This window comes from Strix uralensis, chromosome 1, assembly GCF_047716275.1.
Source record: "Strix uralensis isolate ZFMK-TIS-50842 chromosome 1, bStrUra1, whole genome shotgun sequence".
Taxonomy (NCBI): Eukaryota; Metazoa; Chordata; class Aves; order Strigiformes; family Strigidae; genus Strix; species Strix uralensis.
This window is the reverse complement of record NC_133972.1, coordinates 132,144,742-132,170,130: the sequence shown is the minus strand read 5'-3', so window position 1 is coordinate 132,170,130 and position 25,389 is coordinate 132,144,742. Positions and strand designations below refer to the sequence as shown.

General features: G+C 40.2%; 1 protein-coding gene across 2 annotated transcripts; it reads left to right on the top strand.

The window, feature by feature from the left end:
* Positions 1 to 645: 645 nt before the first annotated feature.
* LOC141948644 (DGAT1/2-independent enzyme synthesizing storage lipids-like) lies at positions 646 to 22,643 on the top strand. 2 transcript variants are annotated; one of them, XM_074881371.1, is made up of 7 exons: positions 646 to 898; positions 5,330 to 5,660; positions 8,046 to 8,210; positions 14,075 to 14,268; positions 16,361 to 16,421; positions 18,224 to 18,363; positions 20,384 to 22,643. In XM_074881371.1, the coding sequence occupies exons 2-7, from the start codon at positions 5,333 to 5,335 to the stop codon at positions 20,486 to 20,488; spliced, it is 993 nt and encodes a 330-aa protein (XP_074737472.1). In that variant the 5' UTR covers positions 646 to 898; positions 5,330 to 5,332; the 3' UTR covers positions 20,489 to 22,643. The 2 variants fall into 2 exon arrangements, with proteins under 2 accessions (XP_074737472.1, XP_074737482.1); XM_074881381.1 differs by lacking the exon at positions 646 to 898 and adding an exon at positions 1,462 to 3,859.
* Positions 22,644 to 25,389: the final 2,746 nt, after the last annotated feature.

The following is a 25,389-nucleotide window of genomic DNA, read 5'->3' as shown; positions in this document are numbered from 1 at the left end:
AATTACTAACTCTGCAAGTTTTGTGTATAAATATAGCACAAAAAGTCCCGTTGGTATGCCTGATTTGTGGGAAACCACCGAGCACCTAGGCTCGCGCAGTCCTAAAATCAGTAAGCCACGTCTCTCCCGGGTGAGTGATTACTGACCTACTGCACACCCGGTGATGAATCCGCTTTTCGGACAAGAGTATGACTGCTGCTGCGGCCCTTGCAGGCATCTGGGGCGGCTGGAAAAGGGCAGCTAAACCCCGGGTGTAGCGCTTGCCGCTGGTGGGGAGGCGGTTCGGCGGTAACCGGGTGACAAAGGCAGCACCGGTGATTGCGGGGAGCCCGTCCGCCCCAAGCTGAGCGGCTGCGCACCGGGCGAGAGGCCGTGAAGGGCGCTGCTCCAGCGGAAGATTTAGGGCGGCAGACGAGGCAGGGACACCAAAGGGGGCCGGTCCTGCCGAGCCCGGCCCGGTCCGGCCCGCTCTGGGCCCGCGGCCGCTGCCAGCCCCGTCCAGCTGCGACCCCCACCCGGGCGGCGCCGGGCACCTCCCGCCAACCCGCCCCCCCCCCGCCGGCGGGGAACGCGCGCCCCCTGGCGGCGCCCGCTCCTCCCCCGCCGGAAGCGCCGGGCGGTGCGTGCCGGACGCCGTCCGGGCGGCTCCCGCGCCCCCGGTGGCGCGGAGTTCCCCCTCCCCTCCGTAGCCGCCGCCGCCCTCGTTCTCTCCGCCGCCCCCGCCGCTCCCGCCCGCCGGCGGCACGGTGCCCTCCCACCTCCGCCCCGCTGCGGGGAGCCGCCCTATCCTGGCCGCCCCGCGGGCACCCGGCCTCCGCGGGGGCGGCGGGCGGAGAAGTAAAACCAGGCCCCGGCAGGGACGTGGGGCTGGAGCCGGAGCCGCCGCTGCCAGGGGAAGGTGAGCGGGCGCTGCCGGGCGGGCTGGGGGGCCCCCGTCCCGGACCTGGCCCCCGGGGAGCGTCCCCGTCCCGTCCCGGACCTGGCCCCCGCCGCGGCCCCGTAGGTCCCCGGGCGGGAGGTGGCTCCTGTCGGCCACCCCCGAGCTTGGGGCCTTGCCGTAGTTACCGTCGGGACGGGGACTGCGGCCGGGGCGCGGTGCGGGACGGTGCGAGGGCCGCCGCGGGAGGCGGGGAGGCCGGGGGGAGCCTGCCGGGGGCAGCCAGGCTGGGCTTGCGTCCCTCTCGTCAGGGGAAAGAAGCTCGACCCGCCTCCAGCCGCCTGCAGAAGGATGCACTGTCCTGCTGTCACGGAAACAAGAAGCAGGCCAGTTCTTGGTTCAAAACATGGACGAAAACACCCTCTGACTTGTAGGATCTCTCCAGTTGCAGATGGCATTAGCAGGACTATCAGGGTCTTCTGGTTTTTTGGTTTTTTTTTTTTTGTGTTTATGGTGGCATTGCTAATTCTGTTAGAAATAATCCCCATAACTGAGTGATGCAGCGTAAAGTGGTGTATTTCTGTTGGCAGGGGCACGTTGTGGCTGTTGCTCTGCAGTATTTGTGGAGATACTCGTATGTTCTCCAGAGGTTCCACTTACACATTTCATATACATGCTGAAATCATGCTGTGTGTGGTTTTACAGCGCTATAAGTTGCTTTCCGTAATTGCTTCTTCCAGCATGATCAGTAGGGTCTCAGTGAACCCCGTCTCTGCTGACTACAGCTGAAGACCACTGTTGTAGTTTAGCTAAAGACTTTTCTGGGTCATATGCTAGAACTCAGTGAAAGGAATTGTATGTTAACCTTGTTTCCATTTCACTGTCAACATAAAGCCTTACGCATAAGCATAAGTCAGCATACACTGTCATTAGTCAAATGAGAAATTGCATCTCTTTCATCTAGTGAAAATATATATATAAGGTGCTCTATTAGGAAGTCAGACAAATTAAAAATACCGAGTTTGAACTGCACAACAGGAAATGTGTTAGTGATGTTGGTTGAAATAAGAAGACCTTTAAGGGTATGCTCATATTACAGAGCGATTCTGCCTGTAAGTTGGTTAAGGGTGAGACTTAGTACTGTACCCCGTTGTAGTTTTTAGGTTTGGATGGTGGCAGATGTCAGAAAACCTCTGATAAGGAGGGCAGGATAGTCTCTGTTTGAATGGGGTCCTAATCAGAGTGACATTGCTGGTGTTTCTAGAAGACAGTGTGCTTTATCTTGTAATTTTAACTCCTCTGGGCAGTCACAGAGCAGAGAGCTGTAAAGTTGAAACAGACCAAAATTACATTATCCATTAGTAGCATATATGAGCTATGTTGGACCTTTATTCAGTGTGGAGCATCCTGTGCTTTTTTTGATCACGGAGACAGAATCTGTCTTCCCTTCTTCACTGCCATTGCCTTTGGCAGCGTGTTCAGTGTGGTGGTAATGTAAATCACACTTGGGCTTGGATACAGAGTATTTTTGTGGACGTACCATGTGTGATCAGAACAGATGCTGGACTTGTTACAGGGGGAGCAAAGTTACAGGAGATAAAGGCCTGGAGAAGGCCTTGATCTGGTGGATGTCAAGTATGAGTGAGGATGGCTGTCTACATTTTGGGCTATGTTAGCAAGGCCTTAGTCATTAAATCGAGTAGGTATTTGTTACCCTCTTTTCAGCACTTCTGAGACCACAAGTCCAGTTTAGAGCCCCACAACACAAAAAAGATGCCAGTGAACTGGAAGGGGTGCAGAGAAGGGCCACTGACATTGTTAGGTGGCTGGAGCATATGGAGTGTGTGGAGAGGCTAAGGGAGCTGCGTGTGTTTAGCCTGAAGAAGAGAGGGGCTTAAAGGGGATCTTACTGCTGCTCTTAATGAGTGGTTATAGAGAGGGGAGAGGTTGACTCTTCTCAGCAAAGACACAGGAGGCAACAGGCATGAATTGCAGCAAGGGGAATTCTAAGTACAATAAGGAAAAACATTTACCATGAGCGTGGTCAGGCACTGGATTAGGGGCTCCAGAGAAGCAGTGGGATCTCCATTCATGGAGATACTACAAACCGGACTGGACACAGCCCTGAGCAACCTGATCTAACTCCTTAGCAAGAGTTGTGCAAGTGCTGTCCAATGAGTCTTTCCCATATAAATTATTCTGTGATTGTTCTCAAGATGAGGAAACAACATTGTTCAGAGTACAGTTGACTGTCCCTAAGAGAAGGCAGTACTTTAGATGTTAAGCTCTGCAGCTGGAAGCAAAAATGTCAGATTTTAATTTCTATTACAGGATAGTGCATGGATCTGCAAGTAAATTTATAAAACTGCAGTGATTGCATCTGAGATATTACATCTAACATTACAGGCAAAAATCCAATAATACTTTGCGAGGCTGACCTGTGGACAGGACTTTAAATTCACTTGAGGATTTTGTGTCTGGAGAAAGCCATAAACAATAAAAAATATAATAGGTGGGAGAGTATAACTTAAGTAATCTTTAAAGCTATATAATCACCTCTTGAGTTTTGAAAAATGTGCCATAACCCATGCACCGTATTGTTCTCTAGCTAATAGGTGAAACTACTGGAGAAGTTCAGGCATAACAATCTGATAGTGTTGAATGCTACTCCTAAATCCTGCTTGGTCTCACAAGTTGTGTTTCTTGTACTTGCTGTGGGTGTTTGCTGCCTGACAGGTTCTGGAGTTCGGCTCTGGTATCTGGAATGAGAAAGAGCTTTCTCTTGCTCTCCCACATGTGCTCTCTCTCTTCTCTCCTTTCTCCCTAATTCACACCCCCAAACACACATGCATGAAATCAGGAAAGTGCATGTCACTAATGCTACGTGCTTATACATCGCTGAAGAGGAGTGAGCTGCTTGTCACATTGCCCTCAAGAACATGCTGAGGAGCAAAATGTTGTAAGCCTGAATTAGTGGAACAGGCATGGATCATGAGAGCAAAGTCCTTGTCATGAGATCAGCTTTCTTCTTGTTAATAGGAATTATCTTGAGCAATGTGGGTAGAGACCAATTTCAAAACAGAAGGAAAAGGAACATCCTTGCTTTATCAGAATGGGAGGAAAATTTGAGACCAGGAAATAAGTGAGATAAGCTCTGTTCTAGTACACGTTTCAACATCTCAGCAAATGTGGAGTAAAACTGGTCTGTTTCATAGTTTTCATTGTTATTGGGGTTCTGTTAGTATTAGCAAAATTATCTTATGAATTTCACTCACTTGTTGCTTGCAAAAACAGAGGAAGAGTAAAGGAGACGTATATCTATCTAGGCATAGGAACTCTGCAATCATACATGCTGTAAGTCACATTTTGATAGAAAAACCCCAAGCTTAGATTCTTTCACAAATTATTGTTCTTAATCTGTTTCTCTCTACAAGTCTACATTATACTTGCAACATGTTTTTCTTCTTGGTCCTGACTAACAATTGCTTCAAGCCTTGACCAAAACTTTATATTCCAGACAAGGATAACTTTTCCCCCAAGTATTATTTATGTTGTTCTAGAACGGTAGCTAGGATGGCCAAGCATACAGCTTGTCTCATGTTTGTAAGATGAAGTGAATAGCAAGTTTTTCCCTAAATCGTACAAAGCTAAGAAAAAAACGTTGCACCAGAGTTTATAGAAAGCCTGAAATATCAGCCCAGAGAGGTCTAGCCCTGAAACTTCTTAGGAGCTGGCACTGGAGAAGAGAGATTCTTATATATAGACACAGTAAAGCCAGAACAGCTAAAACTTTTAGAGGACTTTTTGCAATCTTTTTTTCCTTGTCCTTTCTCTGCCTCTCTGGAACTTGGTGTTTCACAATCTGTAAATTTCCAGGTACAGTTAAAGGTCTCTACAGGAGTGAGACTTGCTTATTTGAGACCGTCTTTTTCCTGAGTCATCGTATGCTTGTGGATAGTGGGAGTGTTCAGTAGGTTTTTTTAATACCACTGAAGTTGAGATTGTGCTGTTGCCTGTTGTAATAAGTGCTTGGGAGAAGGTTTTGAGTGTACTGGGTATTGTGTAGAACAATAAATTAGACTAATACATACAGCTTTCTGAAAATTTAAAATACAGTATAAATTGATATTGGTAACAGTATAAATATTTTGGATCTGCATAAGTTGAACGGTTTTTAATGAGATAAAATCTTAGCCTGACATTAAGGAATTGTACTATCTTTCTCCATTAGAATTGTCAGCATTTTGACTACACGAAAGAAAAGGACTGAAAAAATTAAGTAAAAGTTTTGCTGTATGAACCATTATGTTTCTAATAGGTGCTGCTGGGATGTGGGGTAAATGGTATATGAATAAAATGCATCAGAGCGGGTTTTTTTGTGTGATTAAACAGTATAGGCAGGTCTACCTTTTTGAGGATTTATTCATCTGCCTTTATTTTTTAATTAAACAGGAGATGATAGGTGGAAATGAATCCTGTACTGCAGGACCGATTCCTATTTCCTACTTAACCTGCCTGACTTACATTCTGGGAGAATGGACTGGCGTGGAGCATATTGAAGATTATCTGAGTTATGCAGTCTACCTTTTATGGGTGCTTTTTCCACTCGCAGTAGTTTTTCTACTTCCGGGAGTTATCGTCATCCTCTTCTATGTTTCCATTCTCCTTCTTCATATTTATAAAAGGAAGAATGAACTAAAGGAAGCTTATTCCAATGATTTTTGGGATGGTGCAAAACAAATGTTGGCTACCCTATGGGATGGACATGGAAGAATATGGCATGGTAAGTGAGATCTGACCTCTCATTAACAAGTGTTGAAGCTCTTATTCCTGGTTTACCTTTCATGATTATCAATATATATGTGATTGTTTCTGCTGTTGCATGAAATCTAAAATTCAGGCCAATTTTTTTTCCTGTTTGATCAATGATTGCCAGTGGTGCTTGGGGAGAAAAAAAAAGCCATTGAGACTTTTTTTGGATGTAAAATTTTATGTCTTATACATTTATTCCTTTGCTGCTACAAAATGAGATCTTTCATCCAGTTGAATATATGTGCAATTTTTAAAAATGGTTTAATTTTTTTTTTATTTGTACTTTTTATAACTACTCCTGGGTTTCCTCATTCCAGAAGGACCTATGTTAAAAATTAGATCAATTAACTATATTATTTAAGCATCAGTATATGAACGCTGGAAGTTAAATGCCAGTTCCCTGATAGCTAGTATGTCAGCATGTTAGCATAATTTAATTGCACTTAACCGGTCTTTTACATGTAATGCCAAATGATGGCTAAAAGGAGCACTTAGTGTCAGTTCACTCACTTGTTGCTACTTCAGATTGACTTTAGAGCCCAGAAGTGTTACGGAACCCTACTCTTTAAATTTTCTGTGTATTTTTGACAACTACTTTCGCTACTAGAATGTCAAAACTAAGGGCTCTGTTCCTTGTCCTTCTACTCTTATTTCTTTTATAAAGACAGACTTAATAAATGATTTGGCTTTTCTTTCTAAGGAAATCATAAGCCTCTTTCAGAACCATTCAGTCTAGATGCAGCTAAAGGAGAAAGAGACGTTTAAGAGCAATTTACATAAAGAACAAATCCTCCTTGAAAATCATCTCTATTTGTTCTCTAGTCAAAGGGAAGCGGGTTTTCAAGGCATTGATAACCAGATGGTGCAGCGGCTGTATCAGATAGGCTTTGTAAGACTAAGATGTAACTTTCAAATCTAGGAAAGTACACTAGATCAAAATCAACAGCTACATCAAAGAGCTTAAAATGCTCACTTCACAATAAAAAGCTATTTACTTTTTTCATAAGAAAATGATTTTTTTAAGGCCTTGGCTTCTTTCATCCTCAGTAACTTTTTATAAGGTCTAACTTTTTATTTGCGCAGAAAAGATTCTTATTCAGTCTGTCATTGACCATTGTGACTTTTTTCTGTCCTGCCAACTGCTTCCATGTTCTCTATACACTTCTCTTGCTAAAGAATGAAATGTTTTGGGGTTATTTTTTTCCCTCACTTGATTAATCAATATATCATGGGAAGAACTTGTCATCCTGAAATCTCACAGCATTGGAAGAAAAACAAACCAAAAAACCAACCCCACAACCCAAACCACCAAGACCAAAACCCAAAACTGGCGTGTGATACCTGTAACTTTACATATATTATGCAAATGCTAGATGTAGGTATCATTTTGGTTATGACTGGCTGGCATGGAGCACAGTTAGTGGTCCCTTGGGATGGTACAGATGATATGTTTCCAATATGTTGCAGCTTCACAGCTGTAAAAGTAAAATAGAGGGAGAAGAGCCAAGAGTACCTTCAGAATTAAACCAAGAATTAATAGTATGGGAATTGCAGACCTGATTAACTTTGGAAGAAGTGACAGGGTTTGGGTTTTTGTTGGTTTTTTGTTTGCTTTTTAAAAAAACCACAAAAAAGCTACTGTAACAATACTACTCAATATTAACTGAAATGTGTTTTGATACTTTGTGTTAACTGAATATATTCTGCACTGTTAAATTAATTAGAAATGTAAGTTCAGTAGCAAACTTGTGTGTGTTTATGTATGTTTGAATTAAGCATATAAAGGCCCAAATAGCTTTTAGTACTTAGTGATGGAAAAATGGAGCAAGTATAATTGAGAGAAATAACAAAGATAAGTTTCATACCCTCGAGTAAAAGGACACATGTAAATGGATGTTGTCACATCAAATCTTCTTAAACAGTTACTGGTGGCAGTGAACTTTGAAATGTAAATAATAGCTTGAAATAGTTGTTTCACCACTCCTATGCAATCCTTATTGTGATTTATCGTGAATGATTGATTCAGAGGCCTCTGCAGCCTTGAAGACAGTGAACTGAAAAAGTAAGGAAAAATTATATAGTTCATTACAGTGAGACTGGGTGTTTTGTTTCCAGGGTGCGTGTTTTGTTGTTTTTTCTTTCTTAAATGTGGCTCTTTTGCTTTAATGAAACTTCTGTTTCCTGTGAAAGCAACTTCGTAAATACTGCAAGTCACCTCTTGACTTTTTAGCAGTCACTTTGCTCTTACAACTTCTCAATGCCTATTGGTTTCAGTTTGCCAACTTGCCACAAGGTAGTTTCTTTGAATAGAATTGTATCAGACTTTGACATCTGTTGTGCCTTTAACTCCTGACAGGTTATGAGCTTCATGGTGCCGAAAATATTCCTGAAGGACCAGGGCTTATTGTGTTCTATCATGGAGCTACTCCTGCTGACTATGTCTACTTCATGGCTAGACTTCTTATACAAAGGAAGAGATACTGCCACGTAGTAGCTGATCATTTCGTCTTTAGATTGCCAGGTAACATACTTCATTATAAACAATCAGTTTGAGAACTCTAATTTTTTTTTTTTTTTAGGTGTAATTAATAAATATTGTGCCACAGGAACACAGCTCTCAGAACAGACTTCAGACAAATTTAGTGAAAGTGTTGAAGTACAGCTGTCTCTAACATGTTCTTTACAAACACGAATGAGTTTGAGACTGGCCTATGCAAGGATGGGTCATATTTCTGGCTGGGCAACACCTTCCAAAGACTCTAGGGTATTTAGAAACAAAGAGAAGGAGATCATAGGAGAAACAGATGTCTCTGTATTAATCAGTATCAAAGACTTCAATAAGACGTTTCTCATTTTGTTAATATAGGTAGAATGAGTGGTGTAACATAAGCAGTGCCCTTGAAGTTGACAGTATTAGTCTGGGGAGACCATGTATTTTCGTATCCCACCCAGTTTAGTATGGTGGGCAGTGGAGCCTGTCCACAGCAAGACAGTTCCAAATAGAATCTCTTTTTGAGAAAAGCTGTAGGAATGTCCAACAAATTTGTGTGAAACATGAGGTGAAGCATGAAGAAAATGAAAAATACATTTAGGGCAAGATTTTGGCTGGACAGCGTAGTGAAAAACAGTGCTGATTTGTGAAACCACATGAATGGTTTGGTTTTTGTGTGTGTGAAGTACAGTGGTACCCAGTTCTTTTCTCAAGTTCAGTTTGTGACTATAAACCTCGTAATTAATTTTGTGAATTTACAATAGTGTTCTGTAGTGTACTGATGCTTTTAGCAGAAACAGCTTGTATCAGAAAACTTTCCTTTTGCCAGTATAGTTTTATTTCAGCCTTAATCCCTGAAAACGGAACTTTTTCATACTGATAACAACATGGCTTTGCCTCTGCAACTGCTTTTGCCCACAGAGTAGGATTTGTCAGTTGATTATCAAATCTTCTGCATACAGCTGACTAATGTAACTTATTTTGTAATTTAGATTTAGCTCCATATTATATCTATTAATACTTATGCACAGTTGTTTATCAAATGGGAGATTATTTTGGTTTTCTCCATTTATGCTTTAAAATAAGGTTCTAAATGTGAGTATACTTATGAGTGCCCCAGATATGATTTAGTAGCACTGCAGAGATATCTGGCTGAATGGCTGGTCTCAACGAATTGGGTTCAGCAGTACGATGTCTAGCTAACAGCTGGTTTCTACAGGCATTCTTCAGGGATTGATATGTGGACTAGCACTGCCTGATGTTTTTATTGCACACCTACATGAGGGGTTGGAGCACGCTCATGGGAAGTTCACTGACGATACCAGACTGGGAGAGCAGTTGATACACTGGGGGTTAGAGCTGGTATTCAGAATGCCTTCACAAAAATGAACTGGGAGAAACATCACGAAGTTCAGCAAAGGCAAATGTAAAGTTGTGCATCTAGGATGGAGCAATCCCATGCAACAGTACCCTGGGTAGAAGGTGGCTTTGCAGGAAAAGACTTTGGCATTCTAGTGGACAACAAGCTGAACGTGAGTCAGTGGTGTGCCCTTGCAGCAAAGATGAACTGCATGCTGACCTTTTTTTAGCAAGCATGCAGCTAGCAGGTTGAGTCAAGAGTTTTTTTCCCTTGGCTTGGCACCTGTGCCAGCACATCTTGCAATATGGTGTCCAGTTTTGGACTCCCCAGTACGAGACAGATATTGACACACTAGAGCGTGTTCAGTGGATGATGGGGGCCTGGAGCACACAGTGCTCGAGGAGAGTCTGAGAGAACTGGATTTGTTTGGTCTGTACCAGGCAAGAGTGGGGGAAGATATTGCTGTCTTCAGTGACCTAATGAGAGGGTGCAGAGAAGAACAAGTCACACTCTTCTCACAGGTGCCCGGTGATAGAATGAGAAGCAACAGAGACAAGTTGCAACACAGGAAATTTAGATTAGATGTGTGGAAAGGTATTTTACCATGAGGGTGATCAGACACTTGAGCAGATTGCCTGGACAAGTTAGGGAATCTCCATTCCTGGGACTTTCAAAACTCTGCTGGGTGAGGCTCTGAGCAGCCTGGTATAGTTGGACCTGCTTTGAGTGGGAGGTTGGCCTAGATGACCTTCAGAGGTCCCTTCCAACCTACATAATTCTCTGGTTCTGTGAATGAATTAAGGCTATTCAGGGAAGACAAACCCAAAGAGCCCAGATAATGTTTCGGATTATGTTTCAAAATCTGCACAATAATCTATGACTGGCAACCCAGATAGATGCCACTTCTCTTGTGAATCAAACCAGAAAGACCGCTGTAATTTTATCCTAGTACTAAGATCTTGATTAAGTCTTCAGATTAAATTGGTTGCCTTTTCAGAAGATGTTTTAGTTAACCAAAAGTCATTCTCCTCAATGCAGGAGAAATGTCAGGGTGGGTGGGGGGTGTGTTTGAGGAGTCTGTAGGCTGTTAGACACACTTAGATTAGATGATTTAATGATCCTTCTGTTTTTATGATTACTGAACTTACTATGAATAGCTGCGAGGAATGGCTTGTCCCGTGAATCTGCATCTCAGGTCCATGACAGTATGCAGTTGCCAGTACGCAGGCTCATTGCATCCTCTGTGTTGGGCACTGCTGTCCTGGATTAACTGCAATTAACTGGAGTGTGTTTGTAAAATGTTGCTGTGCCTCTTAAGGGATGCATGAGCCTGCAAGGGGTCAAATGTGCCTCTCCCTACTGCTTAGTCTTGAAAGATACAGCTTGATAACTTATGGAAGGGAATCTAACCTAATAGGAGTTCTACAGATATCAGGAGATTCCTACTGAACATTGCCTAATGCATCTTTCTTTCACATCAGTGCAAAAGGAAATTGTTTCACTGTCTCAATTTATACTGTATCAATACTATGTATGCTTCTGTTGCTTGCATTTTGGGGCAGAAGCATATGAAATGTAGTCCTGTGGCTTCTTTTTTTCCTTTTTCTTTCAATTAAGAGAGGTTAGTCTCAAAATTCCAATGGTTTCTGGTTCTTTTAGATTCTTAGCTGTGTAATGCTCAGGTATACATTGATTTCTCTCAGGTTGAATTAAGAGAAAATCTTTTCTCAAAAAGTGCAGTGAGGACTGAGATTTCACTTGTGTTCTTCTCCATCAACCTCTCCTATATAGTATAGGCCATGTCTGCTTCCTAGTGTCATCTGGGACTCCTCTTTAAAAGGTTGCCTGCTATTTTAGGGATCTAAGACAGTCCATCTCCTGTAACGCCCCAGAGGAAAGGAGCTGTGGCTTCTTGTCTGTTACGTACAAAAGGCATTGCAGAGTGTCTTGTGGACTAGATGTTCTGCAGATACAGATACCTACATAACATACGTATTACCTAGCATACAGTTACCTACAATTGTGGAAGGTTGGATTCAGTGGTCTAAAATTATTCCTCTCTGGTCCTAAAGGTCAACCATAGGAAAAAGATGACATCCTTGCCATCTTGCTACCTGGTAGTTGACAGCCTCTATATTAGAGTCACTGGGACTAAGTTAGAGAAATGTATATAGAGCACTTATTGAGATAAGTGTTAAATGCATTACTGGGTACTCTCCATTTTCAAACATTGTTGTGGACACATTGATGTGGAAAATAGAAAAGAGTGTTCTGGGGCAAAGGGCAGAGTTCAGATTGAACTGTGGAATAAAATTAGTTTTGGACTTCTTGGTATTTGGAAAAATTAGCATTCCTTCATGGTCTGGAAGGTGAAAAACCTGTGTTTAGGTAGTTTTGAGAGTTGTTTTGTTGTTTAAAGTGGAAAAATAGATTCTTGGTCATTTCATGCATCAGTCAGGTACTACCCCAGTGTTTCTTTTGACTCCATGATGATCTTTGCCTTGAGCACAGAGTACCTTGGCTGTCCCTTCAGGACCACTACACTAGTTCCTGTCTCTCTGCTGCTCCAACGGAGCCAGATTCTTCCTCTTTACTACTGGATTAGAGATATTGATAGTAATGTGTGATCTGCTGGCTAGGATATGAGATACAGCTCAGAATATCAGACTTATACTAAAAGTCAAGGGGGGAAATACGGCTGAGAAATTTTGTGAAGACTTGAAACCCCACCACTATTCTGTATTACAAATTTTTGCCTGTATGCTGTCTATAGTCTGTTCTTTTTTTTTTTTTTTTTTCTGACCTATGAACTGGACTTATGGTGTTGCTCTGTCACACACTCCCCCCTTCCTCAGCATCTCAAACGCAGAAAGGAAAACTACTTTAACAGCTTCTGCTTCCTTCAAGTCTCCTTTCCTGCTTGGCTCAACCCCTCTCATGACTCTTGTCTCTCTCTCTCCTGAACTCACTGACAGAAAGGTCTTAGAGACAGGCAGCTTCCTACCACCAGGTACATTACAGAGAGCTTTAATTAGTTTGGGAATGTAAAACGTAAAAACCAGCTATTGAAGATCCCACAAAGCACATGACAGAAATTAAATTACTTTAGGAAAACTCTATTTCAGCTGTCCTCTGTGCAAATGCTACTAGATGAAGACTGCTAGGGTTGTCAGCAGTGTGCAAGGCAGGCACAGCAGAATGAGACAGGTGTAAGGCAGCTTGTGTTCTGTTGTCATGTTTATGGACAGATCCTTCCTTATTGTGTATAGATACAAATCAGGAGTAATTATACTCACACCACCTACAAAGACTAGTTAGAAATCAGAGTTTAGTCAAGAATAAACTAATGATAGGCTGTCTCATGGTCTCCTTCCCAAGACCTTAGTTTATGCGGGCTGTAAGAGAAGACAGATCTCTGTCATCTTGATTATATTTGGACACCTCTTCTGCGTGTGTGTGCGTGCGTGTATGTAACAAATGTGTGTTCATAGTAACAACTATTCATTTGTTAATATGAGGTTAAAATATTAAGATCTGTTATTCAGGGGCAAACTTCACTAGAGCAGTTCTGTGTCCTTGTCTATGACTGATAAGGTTGTTTGCCTCAATGGGAAACTTCAGGAAAGAGAAGTAATCTTTCCCATACTGCTCAGTCATCTAAAGTTCCTATTTTGGTATGCAGTATTCATAAATACTGTATAAATTTAAGATTTATTGAATCAAGTGAACATGATTGATTTCCTGCAAACGGAGGTTTATGCTAGTTATGTTCTTTCATATTAGACTAGTTGGCTAAATGGATTGGATACGCGCCCATTTGGTGCTTGTAAGCAAATTTTTGATGTTCTGCTGTTTCTTGAAGAGTAGGGTCAGTGTGACATTTCAAATTCAAGTTGATATGAGGAGTTTACATAACTTTACAGTTAAAAACTTCAGTAAATGAAAAATCTTAACCGAAGATGAATATACCCAATCCAGTCTTTCCTGATGATTCTCTGTGTGACAGCTGTCCAGGTACTCACAGACTGAACCAGGGAGTCAATTCCTGCAGTGATCTGTAACACAGAGAATGCTGCATTTTCTTTGTCATTCTCCTTCTTGTGCACAGACTGCTCTTTGTTTGCCAATCACAACAATTTGCTGGTATTTTCTCTTGTTGCCCTTTATTAGGACTGTACTACATTTGAAAAGTAGAGCTTGGGCAAAGAGCCAGTGTCCTGGGGCCGACTTGACAACTCCTTTGAAGGGACACATGTCACAGAGTGCTTGCCAGTTTTTTCCAGTTTAGTCCTGATTGTGAGATAGCACCTGACTTTACTATGACAAAAAGCCACTGAAAACCCTAAATCTTCACCTACTTAGACCAAAATTTATAAGCAGGACTTAATGCTTCAGTCTCTCTAGAAACATCTTTGATTTGGGGTTACAGGTTATTAAACAAGTAAGTTTTAGCCATTCTGTTCTGTGTTGGGAATCTGTACTCAGTGGTAGTATGAATTAACATTTTCTCAATTAATATTATCTTACCCTACAGGTTTTAAAATATTGCTTGATGTACATGGAGTTATGCATGGACCAAAAGAAGAATGTGTCACGGCTCTGAAGAAGGGCTACCTGATAGCCATTGCCCCAGGTGGAGTTCGGGAAGCACTCTTTAGTGATGAAATGTATACAATTATCTGGGGTAATCGGAAGGGCTTTGCTCAGGTGGCCATTGATGCAAAAGTGGTAAGTATGACAGATCACAGAAGAGAAACAAAGAATGCTAACTTATTAGTACTTTCTTCCAGGGAAATCTCTTTTGGTTATTATGTATTTGGTGTTACATTGGTGAATGTTGTGAGTGTGGTCTACTTGCTCTCATACCTACATTTCAAGACTCTTTTTGTTCCTTTCGATAAGAAGGCTTTGGAGTCAGCTAAGAATAGTGTGGTCAGAAAATCCAGCGTTTAAAAGAATGAGAGGTGAAATCCAGGATGGTTTCTACATTACAAGCTTGTGCTGTTTTGCACATACCTGGTCAGGATTGTGATGGCCCAACCCCTGATCAGAATGGTTCAGAAGCAACCGTGCATCAATATTTCTGTTTCCCCTATCGCTCAAGTATCCAGCACAGTATAGTCTCACTGGCAATATGTACTGCATTGGCATTTTATGGTAGTAAGGAATGCCTGGGGCATACAGCAGCAGCAGGAGATGCTGTTCACTAGTGTGAACTGTCTCTTCAATTCTAATATATATCATTGTGCTTGGTCAGCAGGCAGGTAATTATTGAAAGGTGCATAAGTGTATGATATATTTGAATTGTAACTATTTTAATAATCATTTCAGAGTCCCTCTCATTCTATATTTGTACTTGAAAGATGTGTGCATATGTCCATAGGTCTGCATATACCTAATTTGAAGGGAAGTCTTACACCAAGAGTTTTATATTTAGGTACTGTCAAAGACTAGTTAAAAATCTCTGATTTTATACAGAAATAGAATGCTTTTAAGACCCAATTTTAAGTGTACGTCACTTTTCTCAAGAGGAAAATAACACTGTTTAAACAGGATATTTTTGAGAGGTTTAGATTTTACTAATGTATTGTAATAGCATATGAAAGGCCATACTTGGGATTCAACGATGGTTGTACTAATTATATTTACTTTATTGAATGTGTGTTCAGTTCCCTTTACGCACTCACACAGGTCTTGCAGGTTCATCCCCCCCTTCAAAAAAAACCTGAGAGGTGCAGTAGAAAAGGAATAGTGTCCTAGGCAGTCTGAAAGTGGGGAAAATCTCTTTAGATTAAAGATTACCTTTAAGTCACCTTTAATCATGAGCAGAACTCCTCATGGAAAGAAAAATGTGTCTAAAACTGGGACTTTCAACTTCTTGAAGTTGTCTCATTTCAGCAGTTTGCCAGAATTTTTGTCATATAAATCAACTTGGTACATACAAAAATCTCTACCTCTATGTCAAAAGTAAGATGTTCCAAATAAGATGGTTCTAAAATAAAGAAGTTTGTTGCCATTCAGTTTAGGCAACTGCACTTCTTTTCATTCTCTGTAGTTGCACTGGATTATTTACAGACTCCCCACCCCAGCCCCCAAAACCTAAAACTTGATACCTGTCTGAAAAGTTTCATTTACTAGGTCATCTCCATGCTTGTTTAAAAAAAAAAAAAAAAAAAATCTGAACATTTGAAAATCCCATGAAGAGTTCTGTATTTCTGATGGATACTCTGTGCAGTGAGTACATACTATAGAGTGATATTAAAAAGCTTTATGTAGTAGTCAACCCCCGACAGCTGTTTGCAAGTTCAAACACAGCAATAAAAACTTGAAATATTCGACACCGTTCCAAATATTCATCAGCAGAAATAAATCATGGACATGTATTGAATATGACCCATCATGTGTGAACTAATACAATCAGCATAGCAGAGACGAATCAGATGAGTTTAGTGTCCCAATCCTGTGAATTCTTCCCTTTAAGCATAACTACAAATTAGCTAAGAGGTTTAATAGCTTAAGTCACAACTGTGCAAACGCTGCTAGTTGAGGGGAGGCTTAAATGCTCCATAGGTTATGAAATCCTGGACTGTTTTGAGGAAAATGGACTTGCTAAAACAGTGATACTGAAGTTTCGTGGTATTCTCCAGCTTAAAACCTTATAGCAGGAGTTTGCAGAAGAACTTAAGAATACTTGTTTTGCTCTCTATATGTCCTTGTCTGAGAAACACTTCTGAAATTAATTGTTGGATTTAAGTGAGGTAGAAGTTTTTTAGATAGTGCTATCTTCATTAAATTCTTAATTATTTTTTTTCCCTCCTAGCCCATCATTCCTATGTTTACACAAAATGTTCGAGAAGGCATTAGGACATTAGGAGGAATAAGTAAGATATTTTCTATTTTTTTGTAGTTTATTTTTCCATATGTGTTTAGCCTATCTCTGTAGAAATAATCCCCATATAAATTTGAGATTTGACACAGCGTTATTTCTGGAGCTTTGTTCTCCAGTAAAGTTCAGAGGTGTTATGAGGATTTAATATCAGCATTAGATGTGGTAGTGGCTCGTCTAAGTTATTCTCCACATGACAGTGTGCCTTCACAGAAGCAGTAGGAGAAAGGAGCCAGAAAAAGGCAGATAGATTTAGAGCACTTTTTTTCTCTGCTTATATCTGCTAGGCCAACTCTAGGTTTTCTGTCTGTTAAGAAGCAAAGTACCACAGAGGTTTGCAACTGACATGTAATTTCTTTAAATGTCCTCCTAAAACTCTGTGCTTACACCTTTACCTGTACTTAAACTTCGAATAGTTTGAAATATATTTAATCTGTAGTTGGTTTACTATTCAGCACTAAACCTGTGGTTCTTCACAGTACCTTGCATTTGCCTGGTCTCTTTTCTCATCTTTGTGGGACTCGGAGCCAGCACATGAATAGATGGGGGTATGCCTGAAGGGTCCACCTCTGGGATGATGCCCACATTTCCGCTGATCTGCTAGTGTTAAACCCCCTTTTTTTATATTCTCCAATTTACTATCTAGCAGAAAGGGCCTGAAGAGTCTTCTCCATGCTGCATGTTCTGCCTCAAGTATGGCATCATCATCTTCATCAGAGGATTGCAGGCAAAACAATTGTGTTTCTCTCCCCCTCTGATTAAAAGCTATATATTGCACTGAGAAAGCCAAGGCATCTGATGTAGACATGCAGAATAATTCACACATTCGTCAGGTTGTACAAAAATAAACAGCAATTAATTGGTGCTGTGTTCAGGAGAATCTTCCCAAACAAGCAGAAATTTAAGCCAAAATCATTCATGCTACTTATATTCTACAGCAGAGCTGCTAGAGGAATTGAATTCTGTTGATCACTGGAGGTGTTACTCTAATTTCAATAGTTTTGGAATATTCTTTGTTCTTACAGGTTGTGTACAGAAAATTCCATATCTTGGTCAGTAAGGATTTTCTTATGCCCACACCTCAATTAAAGGAATTTCTTCTCTAAAATTGAGAGAGAGAATATTAGCACCCATTCTGCAAGGAATTTTTCTGGTTGCGTTTGGGCTAGATGCTTAGAAGGTGGCATGTGGGGAAGATGAGTCCTCTTAGAGCTGATAGAAATAGCTGTTTTTTCTCTCTCTTCATACCGTTTCACTGCAACCAGTGTGTGATCTGAAAGAGCAATTCAGTGTTTTAGTTTTATCTGTCTAAAGGCCAGTCATGCTATTTCTGATCCTCCAGACCTCAGCAGGACTGAACAGAACAGTCTTCCAGTACTAGTTTCTTATGCTAACCTGTAAAATTAGCTGAACTATAACCTGTATTGTGTAGCATTCCCTTCCTCTCCAGAGAGGCAGCTACTGGATTTTTTTCCTCTTCTTCCTTCTCTTTGCAGCTACTCTTTGGAGGAGAGATTTCACACCAAGTTAGGGTGGAAACAAGTCTGATGTTAGCATTAACACAGCTTTTAGGAAATGAAAGTTGAGGGTAGAATAGCACTTGAGATGACACATTGTTTGAGAATCTGGGTCAGGGGCTGGATTACTTGACAAGATAGTTTTAGTTTTAAGACTTAGCGGTGAAAAAAATTTACAGAATAATCTCAGTCTCTCTTTTTTTTTTTTCTCTTTCTCTCCTCCCCACCCTCTCTCTCCTTCTGCTGCTTTCCCCTTTCCCCCTAAATTTTTTCACATTAGAAATATTTAGGTCACTATATGAACGTATTAGGTTGCCAGTAGTTCCTATGTACGGTGGATTTCCAGTTAAGCTTCGTACATTTATTGGAGAACCCATTCCATACGAACCAAATATAACTGCTGAGGAACTAACTGCAAAGGTAAGATAGATATTCATATATATATTTAATATATTGACTGTTGTGATAGAAAACACTGGAATATTCTTATTAAGTGATTTCTGCCTTGGGGCTAGTTACAGAAGTTGGTGGAATCATGGTAAGCTTTGGACTTGCTTAACTGAATGCCCTTCTTAAGTGCTGTCTTTTTATTACTACTTGCAGATGTTCTAGGCCTTTTAAAGTCAGTACTACACCCTATTATTTGCTTTAGGGACTGAAGAAATTCAGTCAGATAAGACTGCCCTGGGTTGATAAAGACATAAGCACTTCACCCAGAGAAATTGTTCTGGTTCTTGGTCTTTTCAGAAAGATACTAATGAAGCCTTTCAAATATAGCACATCTGTGTTTACAAACTATTGAAATTCCATACCATAAAAAAATAAGGTAAATCATTTCACTGCTTTGTACAGTGTGTTTCCATTTCTATTTCCTCTAGCTTCTCACCCAACAAATTAACTTCTGAATGTTCCCCTAGTTCAGATTTAGGTGGTTTATAGAAAGGATTGTCAGGTCCTCATGTTCATTCAGTTTATTAATAGGTTTCACAGTGCAGAGACATAAAACAGTTAAGTGATGGAGCAGTCAGATGGAGGGAGCTGAAATAGCCATTTCTGAAAGCTCCACAGATGGTCACTTTTAGCATTCTGAAAACTTCACTTGAGAGAAAGACATTTTTCTTCTTGACCGTGCAGGTGTCATTTTGGTTGTCTCTCCTCATCTGTTTACCTTCTGATTAGATCTCTGCAAAATGACATCTTAAAATGTTGATCTGCATTTTCTTATGCCCTGGTTATGGAAAACTGATTGTTTCTTTTGGGGGTTCAGTCTGCCAGGACTTCAGAACTGTTTGCTTTCAGGAGAGAATGTCTGTTTAAATGACTTTCAAACATGCTTTGGCATCTACATTAGTGCCAGCCCTCACTTGCTTCTGGCTTAAGTGCAAATTCTGCTAGATAAAGGCTCTAGAATGTGAATCCCCTAGAATCCTAGTTAGAGTGATTTTAAAGTTGTATCTCATGTTTCGGCCTATGGCACAGTATGCATTTTCCCATTGAAATTAATTAAAAATGAAGCTCAAATTTTTTACCTAATAGAAATTTTAGATCTGTAGAGACACTTAGGACTAGATCTATAAAGAGATGTGGGCAGGAACCTTCTTCCAGGACTTAACAATTAATCACACTTCATATAAACAGTGGGAACTGAACCAAGAATCACGTTTCCCCTTGCTGACCACTGGTTTACAAAGGCAAATAGTTCTGTGTTCTGTCTCTGGCCTTAAGAATTCAGCAGCCTGTGCTTCTCTAGGCAGAATAGCAAGGTTACAGCATGTCCTCACCATAGCTTTTGCATATTGCTCTGGTTTTGAATGTTCCCCAAAGAGCTTTTATATAATAAGAATGGCTGCTATTAACTTCTTGGCCTGCTGTGTTTTTGAGTGAAAGTGAATGCTGCTGTCATATGCAGTATTTTAGGTGTGGTCTAAGTGTGCTTTACAGGACCAGATCCTTTAGGGGACTTGGGTGCCCGGATAATTACTTTGTACGAGCCAAACGTGCTGAGACACAATTGTGTTGTTCCAGTGTTGCTTCTGAGCATGTGTAGAAGCAAAGCTCTTGCGTGCTGGAAGAGTGTTACTGATGCAAACCTGGGCATAGGCAGAAGTTTCTGAGTTGCAGTACAGTGTGCAGGCGCTGACATGCTTTATAGATCTAGGTCTCTTCATTAATTTACTCCATTGTCATTTTACTATTGCGTATCACTAATAGAGCTTGTGAACACAGCTACCAGAGATAAAAGATACTAGTTTATTGGTCTGTTTCTTGGCAGTGATCCCACAAACACTCCTGTGGGCTTAAACATGGGAAAATAGTAGTTTGAACTTGCAGTAGTTCTGCAACATTTTAAAAGGATGAAAAAGAGCCTAGAAATTGTGTTAATGTATGAACAATATAAAGATGACTTAATCTGACCAAAAACTTTTCTCTTTCCCTACAGACAAAAGCAGCACTCCAAGCTCTAATAGAAAAACATCAGAAAATACCAGGAAATATATTTAGGGCTTTAATGGAACGATTTCAAACACAAAAGAAAGAAGATTAAGGTCTTCTGAATAAACTACTATTTAGTTACAATATTCTTAAAGTCATGTTTGTAATTTATTAATTCTTCTAATAATAGGTTTTTAAATACGGTCCTAATGATACTGCTGTGTAATTTAAGACACTTTCCCTTGCCCTTCCCCCTGTCCAGTATCAAGCTCAGGAACCCATACTTCAAATAATCCATGATGGGGCAAAGCTTAGTTTTTGATAAATGCATTCCTACCTTGAAAGTGTTTTTTTTTTTTTTTTTCAAAAAATGACACTGCAAGTGTTTATGTACATGGTCTCTTGTTTGTTTGTTTGTTTGTTTGTTTTGTTCTTCCTACCCCCACTACCCCCTGGTTGCTCTTTAACATGAATGTTAGAGCTAGAGTCTTACTGTCTTGATCATCATCGCTGTAACTAGATTTTGCAGGCAAGATTAATGCTGTTCAGCATTTATGAAAGCTTTCTTTAGGTTGTTACTCTTGCCCTGCTGGAAAACACATTCTGTGGCCTGCAGAACCTCCAGCTATGCCTGCAAAACCTATGGTGTTTAGTTTTACTGGGTAAGCTCAGAAGAAGTTTGGAGGAGTCAAAATTTATTAGAGAACTGCAGTGAACCAAGGAAGTTTGTTATGGAAACCACTCTGATGCCCTACAACACAGCTGCTATGCCAAGCCAAGCCATTTTGCGTATCTGCCCTTGAGTAGAAAGCTGTCCCGTATACTTCTCAGTGAATCTGCAAATTTCCTTTAAAAGAATTAGCCAAGCATTTGAACTTTAAGATGTGGAAATGAAAGTATTGTTTTAGTAATGAGCTCATAAAGGTTTATTTTGAAGGAAAGAAAAAAAAAATAGTACAACACTCCTTTTAAAAGTAGTAGTTCTTTTGAAAAACAGGATAGACATTCCCAAATACCCTTTAAATCTAGTATATGTGTAAACTGTTAAACATCCATATTCTTCAAACACAGTTATTTACGTAAGTTACTAAATTGGGGGTGAGAGGGAAATCCTATATGCTTTCCTTAAGTGAAAATGATTGAATGAACAGGAAAGAGTTGCAGGATTGGGCTTTTGTGCACTTACAGTAAATTATATTCTTATATTTTTTCTGAACTAAAGCCTATGCTTTTATTGTCCAAATAGGAAATGTCTGAAATATTTCTTCTGAATGCCAGCAAGTTTAATCTACAGTTCTTAGATTAACATCTGGGACCTCTTTAGTTTTGGGATGAGGACAAATTCCTTAAGGAAAGACAAAAGAGGTTTTTGCTGTATTATGTGATCTCCTTTCAGTATTGTTGGGGTTTGACCTTTAAAAAAACCCCCAAAACAACAAACCCCCCCCAACTTTTGAAGGAGCAGTTTTATTTAATTTAGTATCCATTTCTCCCACTGTTTAAGCACATGCTTTGCTTTATACTCTTTTAAATGTGTAAATTAGTGAGATTATGTAAATGAATGGGGATGATTCCCTATGTTAGAAAAATATCACTTTATGGGAAAGAGTCTATAAATTATGGCTTGCAAAAAGCTCATTTTATGAAGTTATTTTATATCAAAAGCATTTTATGTGGTGTTGAATTAAATCTTTTAAAGCTTGGGGAAGAAACATATAAAAGCAAATTCCCATTCTGAAGTTTTTTTAAATTACTTGGGTTTTATTTCAAGGCAAGATTGTGTTCTTTTTAATTTATCAGAATGTTTTTAAAAAATATTATGTTAACACTATGTCATTAAAAGCGATAATGCCAAATTCTTACATTGGAGTATTAACTTAAGTATGGCTTTGTTTTTACTGTCCATTGTGAGGAAAATGTGCATCAGTCTATATTGTGACATTCTCAAAGGCAGCTGAACATATTTTGTGTTGAGGTTGCGTATATGTAAAAGAAAACTCAGTCTAAAAGTGTTCGTTAAAAATGTTCGTTAAACATGAACAGACATTTGTGATCTGAGAGTTTGTAAAATTTATTTTACTAAATATGTGGGCTGTTTGATGCAGTTTTGTCCCTTTAAGTATTGAAAGATGAGTATAAAAAAAAAATGAAGGGCAGTGTTGGTATTCTTCAAGTGTTCATATTTGTATAGGCCTTTCATATTTATTTCTCTATATAAAACAATGTATAGAAGACACCTTTAGAATAAAATTGACAACTGGAACAGGCTTCTGAAGTTTTGTGTTGTGTTTGAGCTAAATGAAATTATACATGGCCTGCCCTGCTGAACCTTCAGTGGTTTTGAGCAGCACATAATACCCTTGAGAAGCTCTTGCCTAGTGTCTGAATAGGAGTGGAGGGATCAAAGCCCCAGAAGGAATGAATTAAAGGAAAAATAATTCAGACAACAGTGGAATAGAGGACAAAAGTCACATAAACCATAAGGTCCAAGTTTTAAGAGTTGTAATCAGCGCTGCAGGAGGCCTTAACAGGCACTGCAATACCACTTCAGTTACATTTAAGATTCCACAACAGAAAATATGTCTGACTAGTAAGGTTTATACATATTTGGTGTGTGAATGATTACCTACTTTGTTTCATTGAAAAAGGGGGCAGGCCTGGAGAGAGACTATTACAAGTAAGGCTATAGACCAGGCTTTAGCTGATTTGGTTTACCGTGCATCAAACAGAAGTATTTAAAGGAAATTTTAGCGGCATTAGACTAGACCACTGATTAATCCAAAGGTTAGCCTTTGGGTTCGCTGAAGACATTCCAGGTTTCTCCATGCGAAGAGCATAACCAGGATATGCAATTTTAGGTTGTTTGGAAGTAGAAATGGACCGACTGCTGTACTGACAGATATTTGTCATTATCTCTCAGCAAGACCCAAACCTCCTACTGGCCAATTTACTGTCCTGTTGTGTAATAGCAGAGCTCAGTCTGAACATCTATTATTAGGATGCTTTCATATGAAATTAATCACTGCAAATGCAAGGTAGAGCAGTTAATCAGCATTGTCAACACAATTGTGTGGTTCATCCGGTATTGAGTTTGCTGTACAAGTATGCCATTACGTTGCTTCATCCTATTACTGTAGAGAAAGATACAGCTATGGTGACACTTAATGTGTTAGCTCTACGGTGCTTAATCCCTATTAAGCCCGTCATAGACACTAGACTGCTTTTTTGTGTGTTATTTTTGCACCAAAAAATTACGGTACCAGAAGTAAACACGGAAGTGCATGGAATTGCTACATGAGTGTAGTAGCATGGAAAATACATGTTAAGTAAGATAATCCTCTAAAACATGTCTGCTGAAACTTTATGAGGCAATCTGATGTCACTTTCTTAGTTCTATCCACTTCACTTCATGTCTGTGAAGGTCCTTGCCAGCAACAAAATGTGTTTCTACAATACAGATCAATGATGCTAATGCCTGTTTGTGTATATATATATATTAATTCACAGATAGGCAAAATGAATGGTAGTCTCAACACAAATTATGAAGATGATCAGGGGGCTGGAGCACCTCTCCTGTGAGGACAGGCTGAGAGAGTTGGGGTTGTTCAGCCTGGAGAAGAGAAGGCTCCAGGGAGACCTCATAGCAGCCTTCCAGTGCTTAAAGGGGGCCTACAGGAAAGGTGGGGAGGGACTTTTTGTCGGGGAATGTAGTGATAGGACAAGGAGTAACAGTTTTAAACTGGAAGAGGGTAGATTTAAATTAGATATAAGGAAGAAATTCTTTACTGTGAGGGTGGTGAGGCACTGCCACAGGTTGCCCAGAGAAGCTGTGGGTGCCCCCTCCCTGGAAGTGTTCAAGGCCAGGTTGGATGGGGCTTTGAGAAACCTGGTCTAGTGGAAGGTGTCCCTGCCCATGGCAGGGGTGGGGTTAGAATGAGATGATCTTTAAGATCCCTTCCAACCCAAACCATTCTATGATCCTATGATACTTTTCTCATCATGGGTTATTTGCAGTATTTGCTTGTCTGCTTTTTTTGGGTAATTTTGTTCTGCACAGATGGTTGCAAATTTACCACTTACTACCTTGAATTTTGTCACAACATACAGTGAGTGCATACCCATATGTTGCTTCCTGAAACATTTTTAAATTGTTATAATCTCTTCATGTCAGAAGATTGGTTACAAAAGTGTAATAAACTTTTGAACTGTAGGGATAATTTTTTTAAAAACAGAAGTGTTTGCTCATACTTTTCGCTTGTGTGTGTGTATGTGTCTGAAACCTTACAAGAAGGTAAGATACCATTTGGAGTTAACATTATGCTGCTTATATAAGGCAGACCCAATATTTTTTTCCCCACCATAGAGCTGAGTCAGCTATTGTAAAGCAGATCATATTCTACCAGGTCTTGTGTTGCAGCCATCACACGAGAGAAAGCCCACCACTCCCTGCTGTCCATACTAGTTACTATAATGAGAGAGCGCAGCATGATTCTTCAAATCACCTTTGGCTCCTGTTTTCTAGCTAAACCCACTGTGTGCTCTGTAAACATGAGATGCCAAAGTTCTAACAAAATACAGAGGGAAGTATTGTATTGTTCAGAGAAGATCTTTAAAAAAAAAAAAGGGAAGAAATGGAACCATTTTTACCTAATTCCTTTTAATGGAAAACAGAATATGCATCAGGGAGAGTAGGAACTTACAATTTTGTGTCATCTTTACAGGGAATTTGTGGCAGATGAATAGGGATGAATCCTGTGGTAGATGTGGCTGATCTTCATATATTCCAGACTGGGGTTTGCTTTTCTTTTTCTTCCAATGGTGTTTTCTTATGGTCAGGTCTACACTGTGCTCAAAGCAGCTCCAGTCTTCCTTCAGTTACTTCTTAAGTTGTAACAGAAATGGAGACTCCAATAAACATTGATTCTCTTTGATCGATTTGAAGTCTACCAAAGCTACCTAGAAACATTTCTGAGCTCCTATTTCAACTGCTGTGATGGAGCTGCCACCTCTGCA

Bases quoted from the DNA above. Each gene is read 5' to 3' on its own strand.
- LOC141948644 (XM_074881371.1), top strand. From the start codon at position 5,333: ATGATAGGTGGAAATGAATCCTGTACTGCAGGACCGATTCCTATTTCC. The intron at 5,661-8,045 runs GTAAGTGAGATC...AACTCCTGACAG, and splicing joins ACATGGAAGAATATGGCATG to GTTATGAGCTTCATGGTGCC. The intron at 16,422-18,223 runs GTAAGATATTTT...TTTTCACATTAG, and splicing joins TAGGACATTAGGAGGAATAA to AAATATTTAGGTCACTATAT.